This window comes from Ochlerotatus camptorhynchus, unplaced genomic scaffold (genome assembly GCF_037179485.1).
Source record: "Ochlerotatus camptorhynchus isolate MF236.1 unplaced genomic scaffold, CSIRO-AGI_Acam_v1.1 ptg000240l, whole genome shotgun sequence".
NCBI lineage: Eukaryota > Metazoa > Arthropoda > Insecta > Diptera > Culicidae > Ochlerotatus > Ochlerotatus camptorhynchus.
In genome coordinates, this window is record NW_027040730.1 from 363,256 (window position 1) to 382,941 (window position 19,686).

Consider the following 19,686-nt stretch of genomic DNA (forward strand, 5'->3'; position numbering starts at 1 on the left):
GTTGTTCAATTAAATTATCCATTCCATTCGCTCTCATGTAGAACTAATCTGCAGACGATCCCACGACCAAATATCGTAACACCCCGGCATTATAAACCTACGCAGTATCTGTCTCTATTTGGATGTGTCTATCTAATAGTAAAATGTTTGTTTTGACGGATTATTTGAACATAAAAGCATACTGAAATCGTTTCATTCATTCGCTACGGTTCATAGACTTAGCCGGATTTCGGAGAGCACGCCCCAAAGCCGGCTCAAAAGGATTTACGAATGTGTTGTAGGCACGGTCTTTATCATAAAAAATACAGCAAACAGTAAGCACAAACACATGTCGGTTGCTTTTCATCTTCTCGCTGCAACTCGGCGCATCATTGCGTAGAGAAGAGAAAACAAACTGCATCTTGCAGAAGGAATCATAACAAACGATTGTGCGACTATCGCCGTTCCTGTCATTAGCACTCGGAGTGTGCGATCTTACGGGATGCGGTGCGGGGATTGAACGGTGAACTTTTCGCTTTTCCTCTTACTATAAATCATCCGGAGGATCAGTTAAATCCGACAATAATCAAGCGTGTTCAACACGAGCGCGATGTGAGTCGAGCTGAGCATAGCATAAAAGATCACACATAATGTATATAGGGTTAATGTCCCTCATGTCGGCCTAATATTGGGCCCGTACATCATTTCTAAGGAAAGCATTTTTTGCCAAATTTTCGTATTGCTCTAGAAAAATTGAAGAACAGGAGATTTTTAGCGATGGGTACAATCTTTAGGTCCATAGGCCAACATTAGAGCCATTTCCCCTACCACGTACCTATGATGTATGCGGCAGACCAAATGTAGATACGATAAAAGAAAAAGAAAACTATCAATGTGACAAAATTGGGGAACATTGCCGGTTTTTATATTTTTACAGTTTCAGAAGATTCACAAGAAAACCCAAAATAAGATAGACACTGACATGTTTCCAGGAATTGGGGTAGCGAAATAATGGATGTGCATAACATCTCTGATCAGCCTTCCTTAGGGAAATAAAGCTGTTGGTCTTTGGTTCACGTCATGGGTCGATAGGTAGGGTCCAGGTGTGGGAGCTGCCTCCCTGCCGTCGGTAGCATTGGTGCTCAGCACGGAAAACAAGATCGATGGAAAACAAATCTTGGAAAAAAAAAATCTAACGAAATTTCGCATAATTGTTTACTTTACACAATCGGAATAATAGGTATCTGAGTGAAGGTTGTTTGAGAAAACAGCGCTTCCAGATAAAATCAGACACGGGAAAAATTAATAACAAATTGCGGTGAAAAAAAAAACCCTCTTCGATTCCCATGAAGCTTTGCATATTGGGAAGTTATTAATTGTTTTGTATAATTTGGCTTTTATGACTTGTGCCTTATTTTTCAAGCGTATTCGATATTTTCCAATAAATCAGAGTAATTATATATATATGATATATATTTGTAATATTTCATGATATGTCTCATAACTTTACTACATGATCTTAAATGCAAACTTGTATGATAGGGCAAATTGCTCCAATGTTGGCCTATGGATCTAAGATTCATCGCTAAAAATCTGCTTTTTATCAATTTTATCTAGATGAACGCGTCATTGGGATGTTTTTGTTTGGTCGCTATTGAAAATTTAGTCGATTGCTGAATTTATGTATGGGCATTTTTTTCGAACTGTGCATAGTTTTCCACAATAAATACAATAGGGACACGGTTTTTTCAAGGCTTTTATCACATTCATCTCTCTTATGTTTGTATAGAGTAAATATGTGCTTTTCAGACGTTTATGAATGATTACATGGAATTAGGATACGATTCGAACATTTGCAATTGTATACGCAATTGCAGCTTCCTGATGACTTATAAAAAATCTGATACTTCTAAAAACATCTGCAAGTGTAACGCAATCATGCTCTGATATCAGATTATCCCTTCAATATTACGCCCCCAGAGTTGGTACAAATGTTATAATTTATCGTTTCGAAACAAACTTTTGTTTGTAAATCTTCGAGGACTTCAAAACATCTTCAAAACAAATTTAAAAACATTGAGTTTTGTTTTGCCCGGTCTTCGAAAATCTCAAAACGATCTTTGCCTCAAAACGAACCACGCCACGACCGTGCATGCATATATTTTCATTCATCTGCAGAGTTCACATAACATTCTTTTAATTCTCGTATTGTTTTGTTTCAAATTTGCGATATGCACATAACAAGGCACACAGTTTGCCCTCCCGTCATTAATTCAATATTCAACGGACAATTCATCTCATTCTATGTCTTTTGACCGTAGCCCGCATCTTCATGCTCGCATGCGGCTCACTTAGCACATACTTCTCAAATGAGTCGTGTTTATTTACTTTCAGCTTTCATTTGTTCTTCTTCTCCGATAAAAGTGACGTTAAAGCGTGAAGATGCCGATTAGAGGAAGAAAAAGTCGGAATACGAGTAAGTGCATCTTCGAGGAGGGGTTTGGGAAGCAGCTCAAAGTCACTACTGCTCGGCTCCATTACATGAAAGGTCTGTATGTCTACTCTGCCGGCAGTTCATGTCTGGTCGGTTTTCGGAGGAGCGCAAGGCTTACTGTTTCTAATGCCATGCGTCATGCAGCGGTTAGAGGAAGTCGTGAACCGCTTTATCTAGGGGTATTCGCATTCGATGCCACCATCGGAGATGTAACGTGACTCGACCAACAGTAGATAATGTTACGTTCCATATTGGTTAATAGCGCTGTTGCTTTCAGTTATCTTAATCTTGTTACTTGTGGTTTCATTGAATTACTGATACTTACCACTACTATGGGTACTGCTATCCCGATGATGTACAGCATCCAGTTCTTGAAGGCGGAATAGACGGGAAGAAATACATAACAAAAATTAACTGACTGTGTGAAAACCAAATTACTGTTCAATTAACTTACCGTGACGGTCGAGTCATGAAATGGATGCATGAGTGATTCATCGTCGCAGAAAAATCCTCGTTCGTACGGTTGTCCGACGAGGAAAAAGATCAAAATAGGGAATCCAACTGCAATAAAAATACGAAAACGGAAAAAATATGTGTTCCATGAGTTTGCTTCTATATCGGAATGTATTTTACGGCGCGACAAACTGTAGTGGCAGCAGGTTGCTATAACTTGTGCTTATCTACTATCAATATTTGAGGTTGCGAGTTGTTTGAGTACGTTTAAGGTATATAGAAATAAGTGTTTCATTGTCTCGTCAAAGTATGTCGGATAACTATCAAAAGCCGACAAGAATAGTGGGTAGTGGGAAAAGAAACTAGGTAGCGCGGCTTGTTTGTATGCATTTTGAATGTGGACATAAATTGTGTTCCACTAGGAAGACGACATATTTCAGTCTTTATTGAAGTGTAATAAATTAAAAACGAATTAGAGTGATTCTGTCTATTTTCAGCGATTCTCAGGGTCACTGGTGGATTGCTTATAAATAGGTCGTTAATGTTAGAGAACTTTGGGTTTATTTTATCTTTGGTCGAAGTTTTGGAATGTTAAATCAGGAGGAAATGAAATAAGGTTTTGATCCCTGTCGCTAAAAATAAACGATCTGTAAGCTTACAGATGAAAAACAAATTCCAATGTATGTATATGTATGTAAGGTAGCCACCATCCCTTCGAAGATCTTGTCTTGTAAGCTGCTCTACTTAATAGCAAGATCAATTTGAGCTGTATTCACAATATCGCTGTATGAAGGGCCAAAAACGGAGGGGTGGACCCGTAAGCAGATACACTTACGCGAAATCCACGGGAATTTAAGAATCTCTTTCCAACGATACGATCCAACAAATCGAATAATGTAACTCGCAATACTTATTAAGCTTCCTACAGGATGGTTTGTTAAGAAGCGTCAATTTAGCTGGAACTGTTGGAGTAGAATTCACAACACCACAATCTAATCGGTAGGATAAAGAAAATGATAGTGTTTATCCCCTCCTAGACTCCGGTTATAATACCACTCCATCGTCCAGTTCCAGGTCAAATGATACCCTGATGCTCCCATACAACCCAGTATTTATTTATATAAAGTAAATATATGTAATGTAGAAATGAAATGTATCAGAACATAAAATATATCATATTTGTATGAAATACATTTACGTGGATAAAATAGTTGGTATGATATGATGAAAATAATAAATATTGTACATATAAAAAGATGCAGCTCTATGGAGACAGCTCAGCTCATAATAAAAGGGTGATGTAAGACTGAAATGTCAAGGTTATATTTAGCAAATAAATAGCTTTAGCTCGAATAATACTTGATATTCACTCCTTATAATAATGATGAAAAGTTAATGAAGAAATAATTAAAATACATTTATCTGTAAATAAAAGTTGTTTTACTGCTTCCTGCTATTATGCAATCGAGCAAATCACGACCAACAACAGAAAAGAGCACATCAGTTATTGCGAACAAAACTTCGGAACCCTTTTTCTCGTGACTCAAGACTTGCCAACGCAAATTAATACCTTTTTTTGGGTTGGGGAAAGTTTCCCTTATCCGATGATGCTGGTAATTTGCGTTCGATTAGCGAGAAAAGAATAATCAACGTTTTGTTTATAAAAGTTAATAGTACCTTTTCAATTGTTGGTTTACAATATATTGAATTGGTTTCGCTTTTTGCGCTTTTAGCGACTATACGTAAAGCGTGTTCAGAATTTTAATAATATTTACCTTCCACGGTCATTTATTATCATTAATTTTTTAAACGATGTGCAAAACTTGGCAATTCGGTGAAAAATGTTCGAAAAATGCATTAACATAATGAACTGCTTAAAATGCTTACGTATGACGGTTTTGTTGAATATTTCCATCAATTGCTCTCTGGATCTTGATGAAATATCTGAGGGTACCTATTGTTGCCTATTTGTTTACATGTCCTTCGTACGTGATAATTACCATTAATCGTTGCCAGCAAATTTTGCATGAACGGACCTCAGGGAGCATACATCGTTAAAATCTATAATCAGCCCATCATTGTTGATTGCGTTCCCCGAGATAAGCCTGAGGCAGCAGTGGGTTGTTGTATGACATCATATGCGCTTTGCTTGATTGTCGATGATTTGCATCCAAAAGAGACGATAAACTAAAAAAAAAGTACACTGGGTCGATCGTTCGGCCGGGCATTGCTCTGCATCCAAGAAGACGTGAGGAACGAATATTTGCAAAAGTACGTACGCGGCATATTTGCATACTATCAGCATAAATTATTTTCGTTGGGGTCGAATCTTGGTCAGTAGCAGCCGCTGGCGATGTGAAAGTATGGATTCGTTATTCGGAGTGGATGCTATTTAAATATGCGTCTCGCAACGTAAAAATATGCCAATTTTACATGATCGAATTGTAAAAGCGATAAATATACCGTGACCTTCGGGACATTGTGAAAATGCTATCTGTCAAATTGCATGGATTTTTTTGTAACTGTAGATCTGAAAACTAGGTATCGCATGATTAGTTTTAGCCAATAGAGCATTTCGACATTTTTAATTAAAAAAAATGTAATATTTTACAGAATAATTTATTATGGAGGCGCATGTAAAAAAGAAGATACGATGTATTTAATTAAAATGACGTCAGAGAAAAAAAATATAGGTAATAAATTTTATTGGGTATCAAACTAGAGCTGCGTGACAGCTTTGTTTTCAAGACTTGACCCATTTGAATAAATTTTGCTTCTATCTTTGACAATACAGCAGAAGGACTAGTCTATATTGGCAGCTTGAACGCTGGATTCCGTGTGTCTTGTTTCAAGATAGTTATAGAAAAAATGCTGTGACGTTTGCGCGTAGATACATCCGCGTAATAATCCGATTGAATAAGTAAATCCGTGTCGAACGAAATATCTAAATTATGTAAGTTACGAAAACCGCGCGAATTCCGAACGCCGTGCTAATTATCATTTAAAGAGAGCCACCAAAATAAATGTGATAGCCTATGTTGGCAAGTTGATTAATTTTGTTTTGCTCCCTAGATATTCTACTTATTTTACTATTGAGATTTATTTCAAATTAGTTATTTTACCGCACGTATCAATCATTTCAAAATTTTGCAACCGTACCGAACAAAATCTAAACTACATAAGCTCAAAAACGTTTTGGCAAGCTCTATCGAATTGCGAATCACTTCAGCGTAAGTTCCGTAGACGTAGGCGCATTGAAACCGACAGCTGCGAAAAGTTAAACATGCATCAATAGCATATAAGGAAAGATCCATTTTACAGTCACGTAGGGTTTAGTTCATAGATTAACATTGACTGCTGTTTACAAATGTAAGTACTTGAACACAAAGAAATATGTTAACTCAAATGCTTTAACCGCAAATATCAGAGATTTCGCTTATTGAGAGAATAATATAGTAATCGAGTACAATAAAATCAGGGGAAAACAATACCTACAAAAGATTAAAAGTTATCAATTGTCACATACCTCTACTTTTACTTATTTCCTAAACTATTCCTCTCCTTGTTAATTTGCTAAATGCTATTGGTTTGCTTGCGTTTTCTTATTGAAGTTCAAGAGGATTTAATCTACAACTTTAATGGTTAGCTGCCTCCCTAAGCGGACCCCCGCATCTTAATTCTTTTGTTAATCTGCTTAATGTTATTAGACTTTCTGAGTTTTCTTATTTAAGTTCGTTTGATGATTATGATATCTCATTAGCCTAATTTAATAAATAATTGAAATCTCTAATCTACCTAATCAATTATAACCCATGCTTTATTAAGTACCTGCACTTGTGCTTGTAATCTAAAATTACACGTGTTTCAAGTACTTTTGATTCTGACCTATACCTATTTATTATATCTTAGTTCGCCCCAGGTGACACCTTCAAGTGACTAAAATGCTTCGCTTTGAAGTTAGTTTCCTAGCTGATTTTTAAATTATATAGGGTTTATGCTCCAACTATACTCACACATTTCTACTATGCCGTACCACAAAAATACGTATGGGTATGTCACAATAGAAGCACGTCACAGTGGAAATCCCGAGCCATAGGTCAAACACTTATCCCAAAATCTCAAAATGAAGCATATATAATATTAGTTGCAACACCATGTACAAAAATGGTGTTTAACATTGTTCCCTGAGCAATACTTCAATGAAAACAACAATGAAAGCTTGTCACGCAAATAGAGGGAGCACTGTTGGGCACTTTCTGTAAAATTTCAATAGTATAATAAATCTATCTGCGTAAAAATAAATAAAATAACAGTGATTTGCGGAGAACCCGCCAGTATCGCACTCAACGTCAGTGCCTATACGTAAGCGTACTACACCGCGGCTTTCAAACAAAGGAGTAACAAGTGCGATACTAAATATCACTGCTAGACTAGATTTTTGGTTCTCTCATGTAGTGTTTCATCAGAGAGGGGAAGCTTAGTAATCCCCATCGTCTGCCCATGGCGCCATTCTATCGCGGCATGAGCCAGCAACGCCGGCCATAAACCTAACGTCTCCAACACTCCACTATAAAGCATGAAATTAAGCCCGCCCATCAGCAACAAGGTGCAAAAACTATCCAAGGGAAGAGAAAAAAATTGTGGATGGTTTTCGAAATGATTTTGTAATTTGTATGTTAGCTTATGTTTTGGACAAATTTTATATTCCCAAATGCGTATAGAAAACCATATCGTGAAAATATGCATTCTGGATAAACTTGCTTGTACGCTGCAGTCCCTTGCAAGAACTGCCATTACATTTGTTTTATAAAATATATGCAGAGGATGTAATAAATCCAACCTTACATTGCATGTAACATAAATCTCTGGCGCGTACAAATGCGAAAATTGTGTAGGCTTAGAAAGCTCTAAATTAACAACTGTGGACTCGACGGTGGATGTGTTCAAAGATCAATAAGTAAAGTCCCAGTAGAGACGTAATTATGCCAAAAGAAGAAGTTTATAATTATTGTTTTATAGATTAAATTCCAAAATCACAAAAAAATCGAAGTTTTGCAGAGTTATGACAGAAAAACTGATCCCCTTTTATCTGCGTGTTTTTTCAAAGACCGTGGATATCGTAGTTGCTGCTCTGTTTCTGATCAGAACAAGTGGAATTGAACAGAGAACCACTTAGGATTACCTAATCCATCTTCAATGTGCAAGTTCACTAATTCAATCCATTTATAGATCAGCAGGGAAGTTTTAATGGGGACCGTGTTTGCCTCTGCGTCTCTAAGATTGCCATTGGAAGGAAAGTTGTGTTAGTGTGGGTCAGGTTATGTTTCATCTGGCTCGGTAAAGCAGGTTTACCATAATATTTGAACGGGTTCCAAGACGTAGCACTATGGGCAAAAATGGGTCCAAAATTACCCAAAATTCAATATCTCAACAGCACGCTGAATTCCGGCCATGAAAAACAAATTTTCCGAAGGGAAATCGTTCGGGGAATCGATTGCACGTAGTCCCATAGACCGGAGAGCCTTGTAGGTATGTGTTTTTGACCATTTAACCCCATTTACCCCTACTTTTTGGAAGAAAGTTTTTTCACAGCTCTATTTTTCGTAAAACATAAGCACTTTATGCATGGTTTAAGAATACTATGTCTTTAAACAACAGTTCATGAGATATTAGGGGAATACGGGGTACACTTTATAGGGGAGTAAGGGGTAAAAGTGAAAAAACAATCAATGTTTTTTAATACAAAATCCTTTTTTTTTTAATATCTTAATATTTTTTTCTTAAAAATACTTTATAATTGACTTTCATAAGTTATAAATTTTTGAAAAAAATCGAAAAAAAATTTTTTTTTTTTTTGACCGCCCTAATATATAAATAGTGACCCTAATGGCAAAATAAAAAATAAGGGTCTAATATGTTGCGATTAGGAACAAAACTACCAATTTTTACAAAATTCTGAGAACCACTATATCGTTTTGCTGTATACAGACAAAAAAAGTGAAAACTCTTTTAAAACAGATAGCAGTAAATTAAAACTTATTTAACCCCAATTAACCTTAAGCAGGCAACCTTTGGGTTCATTCAAACAATCGCATCGTTCAACATTTTTATGAATTAAAATAAATTTAGCGAGAGTTCACTTTTACCCCTTACTCCCCTACAAAGTGTACCCCGTATTCCCCTAATATCTCATGAACTGTTGTTTAAAGACATAGTATTCTAAAACCATGCATAAAGTGCTTATGTTTTACGAAAAATAGAGCTGTGAAAAAACATTTCCTCCAAAAAGTAGGGGTAAATGGGGTAAAATGGTCAAAAACACATACCTATAAGGCTTTCCGGTCTATGAGACTACGTGCAATCGATTCTCCCAACGATTTCCTTTCGGAAAAGTTGTTTTTCATGGCCGGAATTCAGCGTGCTGTTGAGGTATTGAATTTTGGGTAATTTTGGACCCATTTTTGCCCATAGTGCGTAGTCTTACGTCAAAAACCGTATATCAACACGGTTGCAAAATAGTGGGTGCTTACTTTTATGGTGATCGACAATTTTCAGTACTCAAAGAAGAATCTTTTAATTATTTAAATATGATAAAATATTAAGCCAAGGTACTGCCCTAACATTAACGTTTATCTCTATTTACATCATTTGATTAGTCACAATAGATCTAGAATACTGCTAATTTATCATCTTCTTCTTTGGATTTATTACGTCCCTACTGGGACTTTACGCTTAGTGTTCTTAAATTGTTAGTGAGCACTTCCACAGTTGTTAATTGAGAGCTTTCTAAGCCTATACCATTTTTACATTTGTATTATTGTGTGGCAGGTACAATTATACTCTTAGCTGAAGACTTGCTTTATTTGATAATTTATCATGGTCTTGTATAAACATGTACGTACCCAATACGCATCAACGTACCAAGTGTCAACACATGTCACATGTTTTGGTGACAGCAGTTGGTTGGTCTCTATGGCAACTGTGAAAAACCTTCCCCACGCATTTTGTGCAACACAGCACACGTACTATAGTTGAACCGAATTTATGGAATGCCTCCACTCTTACATCTATTTAATTGTACTCATTCCGAAACAAGAAGATTAATGCACTCTTACAATCTTCCCACAATATTTTCAGAAAATCTGTGTCACACTCTATGGATGCCAAGTATGGGGCAGTACAAATTTGTTCCATGCAATTACATGCCTCACGATCTGATGTTTCTGCTGACAAAGTGCACTCGGAGTAAAGCTGCCGCAATATTTCACTGTAGAAACTGAACAATGATGAAAGCAAACAATCTCTCGCGATGGATGAAGAAAAATCAAAATAAGTCATCGCGGCTGAACGAGTTGACACTTAACATAAAACAATTTGCTGCCTTTCCTTACTGTTAGAAGCTTCAGAAACTGGAAAGCGAAAACGATTCATGGTTAATCCCGAGAGTGTACTTGTGGTGATGTTTTGAAAAATGGTAGGTATTGCACTTATATTTTCTCGTAAATATTTATTTTGCGCCGTGTTTCCTTCATAAGTGCACAGTAGCGGAGATATTTCGACTCGCTTGTGTAAAAATGGAAAAGAAAAAGTTGAAAGTTCTCTCCGGCTGGCATTTCTGCTAGACAATAACAATACTCCTGCAGCTGGTTGCAGACGAGTGATACGCTCGTTGACGGTTCGTTTCTTATAACTTCACCACCAGCACCAGCTTAGTGAATGGATTAATTAATTATTGCTTGTTGTAGAAGTTAACCACTGTCTCTTATTCTTTTTCTTCTCATTCTGCTTTCCGATTGATAGCATATACACACAACTTTTTTTTTACGCGGGTGCATTATTCAAAATTTCCTTTTTTGCGAGGAAATTTTTTGTAGGTGTCTATAATATCTTTCTTGGATTTTTTTTTCATAAAGCTTACTTTAATTGAACATTGGAAAAAAGAAAAATAAGACCGCGTAAAAAAAGGGTTGGGTGTACATTGATATCGCTTTATAGATAAATAAAATTTATTTGAAAAATCAATTAGAATTTATAGACAAGTGTCATTAGCACAGTATAGCATCAAGAAAGTAAAAGGTCAGTGGGGACATCTGGAAACGATCGCGTATTTGCTGGTTCTACAAGGGGGGGCACAATAGTTAAATTTATCTCATAACACAATCCGCGGGTGCGAATAAACGAGATTATAGGCAAAGTGAACTAATCATTTTAAGTGAATTTTCGACATTAGAAATAAGTGGCCGCATGAAAAAGTTTCGATATATTGTTATAAGTAATAATACAACGATGCCTGAACCATCTCTTTATTCTTCGTCCACGTTTATATGGACAGCCCCGAAAAATGTTAAAAGCAATATGATAGCTCATAGCTACTAACGGAGTGCTGTATATAAGAACGCATGTGAGCATTTCCAGGCTAAATAGCAAAACAAAATGATTTTTAGACTCGACCTTTTGCATTAAACTTTGCATAATTGTTTGTTATGGTTAATCATTAAAATTTGAACATATTTTTATGCAAATCGAACTAGGTCGCATCAGATCGATTCGTCATTTGACATGGAACTGCTCATGTACCAGTTTATTAGGTATGAGTTTACTCCCCTACTTATGATAGTAGCTACCCGTAGAATAAAAAAGTCCACCCCGATGGAAAACATCAAACCGAAACGTACCTTAAATTAGAAAATCGTTCCATTAACGTTAAGTGTGTCAACGTACGCAAAACCATTCGGTAGCATGTACACATGGAAATGGTACAGACTGTCTGCACAATGATAAAACTAAAGTAGAATATTGCCTGACTTGACTGCTTGTTATTTGAAGCGCCTGGATGTTTTGGTTTGACGCAGTTTCTATGCTACATTTTACAATGCACATGTATGGTACTTAAAAAACTACTCTAACGCTGCTCAAACCAAAACTAGCAACTCACGTAGGCGCGAATTGAATTAGTTGAGCGAAGTGTGGGTATTGTCGTATTTACTTGATTTCCTTGACTGTGAATCACAATGCTTTTGAAAATGTGGTGTTGAATGAGTGATTCTTATGTAATTTGAGTTATTTTTTAAATTTGTGCCAAGGTTCGAATCGCTACCGGGCTTGATACCGTTTTATACTGCCAATGCTGATTCAAAATTCCTATTTTGATAATATTTCCAAAATTCGATCTTATCGAGTTACGTCCTGCCTCTGCGTAAAAGATTAATTAAATCGGTCATGGGTATGAGTTCCAGTTATAGTGGTGTACTTTTATTGGGTTTGTACCGGAATAATGATGGAAAACCAGATAAATTTTTCATGGGTAACTCTCATATAATAAAGTAGTTTTGCATATTTGAAACTAAAAGTTTTCGTAAAAATGGCGGAACACAATTAATATTCCTTAAGATTTGGAATCATTTGCACTTATAGTTGCGTTAGTGTTCCTATAATAGTGGAATCCATTAGAAACCAATGCGTTCCACACAGTTAGAAACTGCCACAACTACTGGATACAATTTAATAATATTGTTCTAGCTAAAAAAAAAAGATGAAAGTTATAATGTGACGTATACAAATTGAATGCAGTTCATTTCTTGAATTTTTAATAAATATATTGTCTTAGTTCCTCCACTACTGGCTCACCCACCGACATGAAGTTCTAGCCATGTTTTCATATGAAGTTGGAGAAAAATATACCGACTCTGACTTTTCACAAATATATATTTTTTGACTCCGAGTCCGACTTCGACTTCGACATCACTGATGTTACCCAAAATTGTTCATGTAAATTCCTATGATTTTTTTTTTTCTCATTACAGAGGATAACATCCATTGATGGTTAACCTCTTCATGAAATTTTGTGTAAGTACAATGGAATGTAAAAATGAATTTTAATACACGCAATAAATAAATATAAACATCCAATTTAAGGTTGGATTAATTAAATTCTCTACATACGTTTCATACAACAAATGTAATGGCAGTTCTTGCAATGGACTGCAGCGTACAAGCAAGATTTTCCAGAATGCATATTTTTGTAAAAAAAACTTTCACGACATTTGGTAATCAAACATTGTTCGGAAAATAAACTAACATAAAAAGTACAAAATTATGTTAAAAACCTTCTGGCGACCCTATTACAGAATCTGTTCATGTTCAGAAACATTGCAAATTCTGCATACTTTTCATGCTCATCTGTAATTGAATCTTACAAAGTTCGCTTGGGTGTAGCTACGTTATAAAGCGTTTGACCGGGATTTCTAGCGAAATATTTATTTATATATAGGGTTTCAACACAGTTTTTATGCGCGAATCGAGGAGGACGACTCAATCCTGAAATGTTCGAAAATCTTACACAATCGAATCAATACACATATTTTTTTTCATTTTATGCAGCTAAATCTATCTACTCGCATCGCTCTCTATCTTTTTGCAGGAAATATCATCATCAATCTTCTTTCTGTCTACACATCACACGCGCATCTCACGACATCAAAGCAAAATCTTCCCTGCATTTAAGATAGAGTCCTCCCCTTCGTTTTTAATTTCATGTTCTTGAATATAATACAGTTATGGATGAGACTTAACCTTATCTCATCTACCGAATACCATTAGATAGAGGAGAAGATTTAATGCTATCAAATTGCAAAGCAGTTAACTAGATTACATACCAAACGCCTACGTTTTGTATGAGGTGTACAGATTTTGATCGTATACGGATTTCGGCCTTCACACGGTATCAAAATGAAATAACGGGTGTTCAATAAAAAATTGAAATTTTTTCAGTCACATAGCTCTCAACTAAAAAAGCATTGTAACGGAGAAAGCTTCCAATGTGCGAATGATGACTGTGTTATCAATTATGATTTCGACATTTAAATAATAAATTTATCGATCGGAAGCGAAATACACAAACTTTACATCCTCTTGTTACATCTTACAAATGCAAATTATCATTGTAATGCCTCATTGTTTCAGAACTCAGAAAATATAGTATTTTAACTGAAACGAGCATTTTTTAGCTTTATTCTAGGACTTGTCTATAATTACAAATAAGGTTCATGATATATTTGTTTGTTATTTGTACCACCGAATGATTGTTTCTCGTTCTGATAAAGAATAGATGATGCCATTAGTACTATAGTCTGTATAGTATAAAACATAATGATCCATAGTTTCATACATTTTGCGCTAAATGGGTCAATGAATGCACATTGAAAATTACTTACCATACAAGCATTGATACTAAACTTTGATATACTTTTTTATGTAGTTAAATACATAATATTATATTGATTGCTCCTTTTGATAATTTGTTAAAATTTTATCATGCACAATTCCAATATTTTGTAAAATAAAACGCCTAAAAGAGTTATTGGATTGGTATTGGAAGACCTCTTAAATAACATATTATGTTATTCTGGCAGAAAAACAGTGTTGATTATATCAGTTATCATAATAACTAAATTATTTATTACTTCGTTATTCATCGAACATTTTTAGATATAATTTTTGGTATTTTACCCATTATGTCAGGCTAGCCAATATCATATTTAGGCCACACTTAGCTCAGTCGGTAAAGAGCCAGCTATAAAGTAAGACCATGCTGGAGATAGCTGGGTTTGATTCCCGGTTCGGTCTAAGAATTTTTTGAGTCGAAATATTTCTAGACTTCCCTGGACATAGAGTATGATTGTAGTTGCCTCAATTATCAACTCTGGAAGTGTTCAAAGAACACTCAGTGAATTCCCAGTACTAAAGATAATCAAGAAGAAGTATTCAGTAATGTTGTAATCATATATGATTTTGGTATTCATAAGTTATTTTCTCGTGTTCGGGATATATCAGAATTTCTAATTATGTTATCACATTGATTTCATTCTCTGCTCGGGTGCCAAAAAAATACGCTTTGATTTTTCTAAAAATATTAATTAAAATAAAAGTTGGGCATAAAAAAACGGAAAAGTAGAACAGTCTGTTCCTAGGGGCACGAACGGAAACTTGACGTAGGACCGCATTGCTCGGTGCATTAGTTTTTGGGTTTGATGCTTTAAATTGTTCAAGATCTATAATTTTAACTCTATATTTTTTGTGGCCCTTAAAAAGGGCCTTTCGCTATTTTATCTGGTATCATTGTTGCATGGATTGTTGCAGCGTTAAAAATGGTCCTGAATGATTAGGCACTACTGCTGTCAGCGGGACAATCTTGCTAGGATTTGTACTCTAGATAAATTTGTTATTTTTATTACTATTCAGATAATTGTTTCAACCATCTACATACAAAACGGAATTGATATCAACAGTAAGGCCTGTAATTTCAAGGTTAGAAGTAGCTTTAAGATCAGAGGGTCCCGAAAAAATTGGTTTACTTCTTTGAGTTGTGGCCATATTGAACAACATGCTAAAGGATAACTAAATTGCATATTTGTATGGGCAACATAGGCACAACTCAACATGTGCCTTAGATGCTACTTAATTTTTGGCTTTTTTTTAAAGTAGCAAAGGCATATATCTTTTATTTTTCACGAATTTTAAAATTGGTTTTTGCGGAATGATACTCCCTACTACTTGCCGTCCTTTGCTTAAAATCTAAGTAAATATAAAAATTCGACTTGTGACATTATTGCACGGAATCGACAATTTCAGTACCAAGCACTGAAATTATCAGACGGTACCTTTAATTATGCTTTCAGATTAACATTGTATGTCCCTCCTACTTGAAGAATTATGCTATACACGCAAACCAAAAATCTATTACAATGAATGTTAGTTCCGTTTCCTATCATCCTCTGTGCATGAACATCGCAACGAATGTTAGAAATTGACCATGCAGGCGATGTAACGGTTTTTGTCTTTTTTATTTCGTGTTCTATCTGCGCTTTCGACTATACCAGTAAGCTTGTAGAACGACGCACATTGTAGAACATTGTAGAACGACGCACACACTTGGCTCGAATCTCTCCAGCAGAAAAACCATACGAAGTCGAGTATGCGAGAAAATGAACGCTTAATGTTTTCTTTTAGGCTATCCATATTCAGAAGCTTTCAGAGAGCAGTGGAGAAAGCACAGGTCTGATAATCGCAACGTTCGTGGTTGCGAGTCCAGTCGGCAATCTGTTCCCTATTTTTTTTTCGACATAACTAAATTTACCTCACTAATACACTCTACATTTTTCGGTCTCCAATTTTCTTGCATTGGACCGCAGCTAGGTATATCGCATCCTCGGTTCATGCGGTCTCCACTAACATCCTCTGATGATGAATCCCACATAATTGTAAGCGAATCTTACATCCCCCGGTTGGGTGTAGAACGGCTAGCTATGCTCCGCCTTAATTATAATTTGCCGGATTTTTGGCTGATGGATGCGGGGTATCCACCAAGTGTAACATCTTGATCAGGTCGCTCTACCCTCTGATAAACAGGAAGACCACCCTCTCCCTCAAAAACAAGCTTGCTGTTCACAAGCAGATCATTCTGCCGGCTATTGCGTATGGTATGCCAATCTGGGAGAGTTGTGCTAAGTGCCACCACCTAAAGCTTCAGGTGATCCAAAACAAGATCCTCAGAATGATCCTTAACAGTCCACCGTGAACTCGTAATTCTGAGATTCACCTCCTGGTCGGTCCTCAAACACTCGAGGAGCGAAAGGTTCGGAGTCACCTGTTTGCGATCAAACCACAATTCGTGATTTGGGAACCTAGTTCAAGTAGTTAGGTAGGTTTCTGTGCTCAAGTAGGTAGGTTATCAAATTTTTAAATTCAAATGGAAACAAGCCCTTAAAAGAATATCCTGTAAATTAGCGTAGAAAGCAATTACCACATTAGAATAACCAATTAACTAGAACAAAGTTGAAGAGCCAAAGGCTAACCAATTGAAATGTAAAATCAAATTCTGAAACTTAAAAAACCAGCAAATAAAAGTAAATTTTACTAATACTCTGTCGCAGTCAAATAAAATAACAGCAAAAATAATGTGACAGAGAAACTGTCTAGTCTGATCATAGCTTTACAGATCCTTTGGTAATTAGAAAAACGACCGAACATTCAACTGTTGAGATTTCGGTACAATTTTAGATTTCTATAAAAAAAAATCTATGGGTGTACTATTTGATAATTTTTACGTTACATTAATTTCTCTTTTTAATTGATTAGGCCCACATAATTTGGATGATATGTGCAAATAAACCACAACAACTATGAAATGCTGATCAAGCCGTTGGTCCCCGGTTCATGAGTTGATGAGCCGATAGGTAGGGTCCAGGTGTGGAAGCTGCCTCCCTGGCGTCGGTAGCATTGGTGCTCAACACGGAAAACAAAATCAAAGAAAAAAAAAACTATGAAATGCTGTTCAGTGTTTTGGAAACAAACAAAAAAATACACAACAACAAAACATGGAAAATTGTTTCTGGTGTGAAATCGTGGCGACAAGGTGTGCGTACATATATACCCAAGTAACCACCAAGCCCGCTAACTACCCGATAATCGCCCTTTTTGCGATATATGGTTAATATAGGGTTTCCGAACTTTATATCAGTTGTGTATCAGCCTTATATTGCAAAAAGGGCGATTAGTGGGCTTGTTGGTTACTTTTGGGTAGTCAGCTCTTCTTTACTCGATATTCTGTATCTTCATATTTTCCCTAGCTCTATGAAACTCAAAGTCCCTTCAATATTGCAAGCAATGCTGTCTCTATCTCTAATTCGATATTTCCCTACCTCGATACCTCCATTACTCGATATGTTATGATTATTTTTTCATGTATTATCGCCTCCATAAGCCGATTTTATATTATTTATGTTGTCGATAATTTTAGATAATGCTGTACCAGTGAAATTTATGGTTGAGATTCAAAATTGAGCTTATTTGTAATCTAATAGAAAGGTTTTAGGATTAAATCATGAGTGAATTTTAAGGTAACACAATCTGAAAAAAATATTTCTTTTTGCTAATGCACGAAAAACACATTAAATACAATTTCCAATTTCATATAAAAATCTAAGCTAAATAGACAATTACATTATTGGGTTATGTTAGAGAATTTGAAAACAGTGTTTTTTTTCTGATGTACTATAACTCGATACCTTCCTAACTTGATGGTCCCTTGACTATCGAGTAAGGGAGAGTTGCGTGGCCTCATAACGGGGGTGATCACCTTTTCGTGGTACGTTACGGGATGTAAGATCTACTACCGATTCCTAGTCCTGACTACTTCAAACTAGGGGAACAGGATTTTTCAGTACTCAAAGCAGTGCGCAAAACAGTCAGGTTCATTGAGTCATTTTGATATGAATATGAACTGCCATCTGCCTCATCATTCACTGCCTCGTGAGAGTCTGAATGATTCAGAGGTAAACGAGTCACTGACAGCCGAGCACTCAGTCAGTAGCTCAGTCAACACGTTTATTCTGCCGTGATGGTACCCAATATTTGGTTTGAATGACTGAGCGTACATTTTCTATGGAAAAATGACTCAATTGGCGTTGACGGCACCGTCGAAAAATTTGCTCTTCCAGCAAATTTAGACAGCTTCTTATGGGAATTTTCGGTGGAGTGAAAGGATAGTACAAAGTCCGCCATGTTTCACGCTACAGAGTCGCCGTCAACGCCAATTACATGCTGTGTGAACGAATGCAAGTGGTGTGCGTCGCCTGCTCGTGAGTGACTGAATGTTTTTGTTGGCTCTTTCATTGCCTCGTCCTTTGCCGTTTGGCACAGAGCAATGGATTGAATAGTGCAGTGCTTTCACACTCAGCCTAGGCAGTCAATAATTTTAAGTTCTGACTCAAAGAAACACATCTTAGTCCGAGATGGGAAATGACAGGTGGGCAGGAACTCACGGTCTCCCAGTCTTGGTGAGTTCTTGGCCGTTAATGTTCACGAAAAGTTCACTATTTTGCTATACAGAAATTCAAAACAAAAATTTTTATCTGCGGATTTGGACAGTTTTTGACCTGTTTCATACGACCGGAAGGTGTATGCTGGTTACAAATGCCGTGCCAAACTGATTTCCTACGCAATTAATCAATCTTTGATGTGAATTTCACTAATAAACACGAGGAGCATTTCGTATAGCAAACTTGCCATAACAAAATGGGTATGGTTCATTTAAGTAAACAAACTAACACTTCTTCCGACTGTGGCACCTCTCTTACTCGCCTAGATCTTAGTCCTTGTTACTTTTTATGCCTTGTTGATAGTGACAAGACTCGACTTTGTCCACCGAGGATGATCTTGAAGCAAAGAAAAAATGTGATCTAGGTGATTCCTAATCTTTTATTCGTTGTTCCCTAGTTTGACGTGGTTGCAAGGTCATTATCGGTGTCATTGTTTAATTTTGTTGCTAAGGAATCAAATTTTGACTGACAAAGGGGCGCGCCTTTGGAGGGTGTTTCAACACTTCGAAGGGTATATCGGGACCTTTCAATTAGAGTCGGATCCTTGCGATAAATGCAAGCATGCTTGGCATGCACAGTTGTACACACCAACTGCTCATTTGGTAATAACTTTTCACTCAGATGTTGAAATTTATTTTTCTTTAAAGTAATTGATAGATTAGGCTCATAGCTTACTATAGATATGCGAAGATTAGGTAAAGCTTAACATTTGAATCAACACTAATCAATTTAACACTTAAATTCCGAGATGTGTAGTGAGCATTTCTCACCTCATTTTTACAACGCAAAAACAAATACCTTTTACTACTAGCATTAAAATCTACTTTTTTTACATATCTATAACAAGCTTACACTCTATTCTATCTACTGCTTCAAAAAGAA

The 19,686-nt window shown here is 36.2% G+C and overlaps 1 protein-coding gene across 1 annotated transcript in view; it reads right to left on the reverse strand.

Moving 5' to 3' along the window:
* Positions 1-19,686, reverse strand: part of LOC135704422 (putative phosphatidate phosphatase) — a 41,167-nt gene that overhangs the window by 12,478 nt on the left and 9,003 nt on the right. Inside the window, exons 3-4 of the mRNA XM_065225874.1 lie at positions 2,928-3,034; positions 2,799-2,843 (exon numbers count right to left, since the gene is read on the reverse strand). Of these exons, the coding sequence (XP_065081946.1) occupies positions 2,799-2,843; positions 2,928-3,034 (152 nt within the window). The remainder of the gene's footprint in view (positions 1-2,798; positions 2,844-2,927; positions 3,035-19,686) is intronic.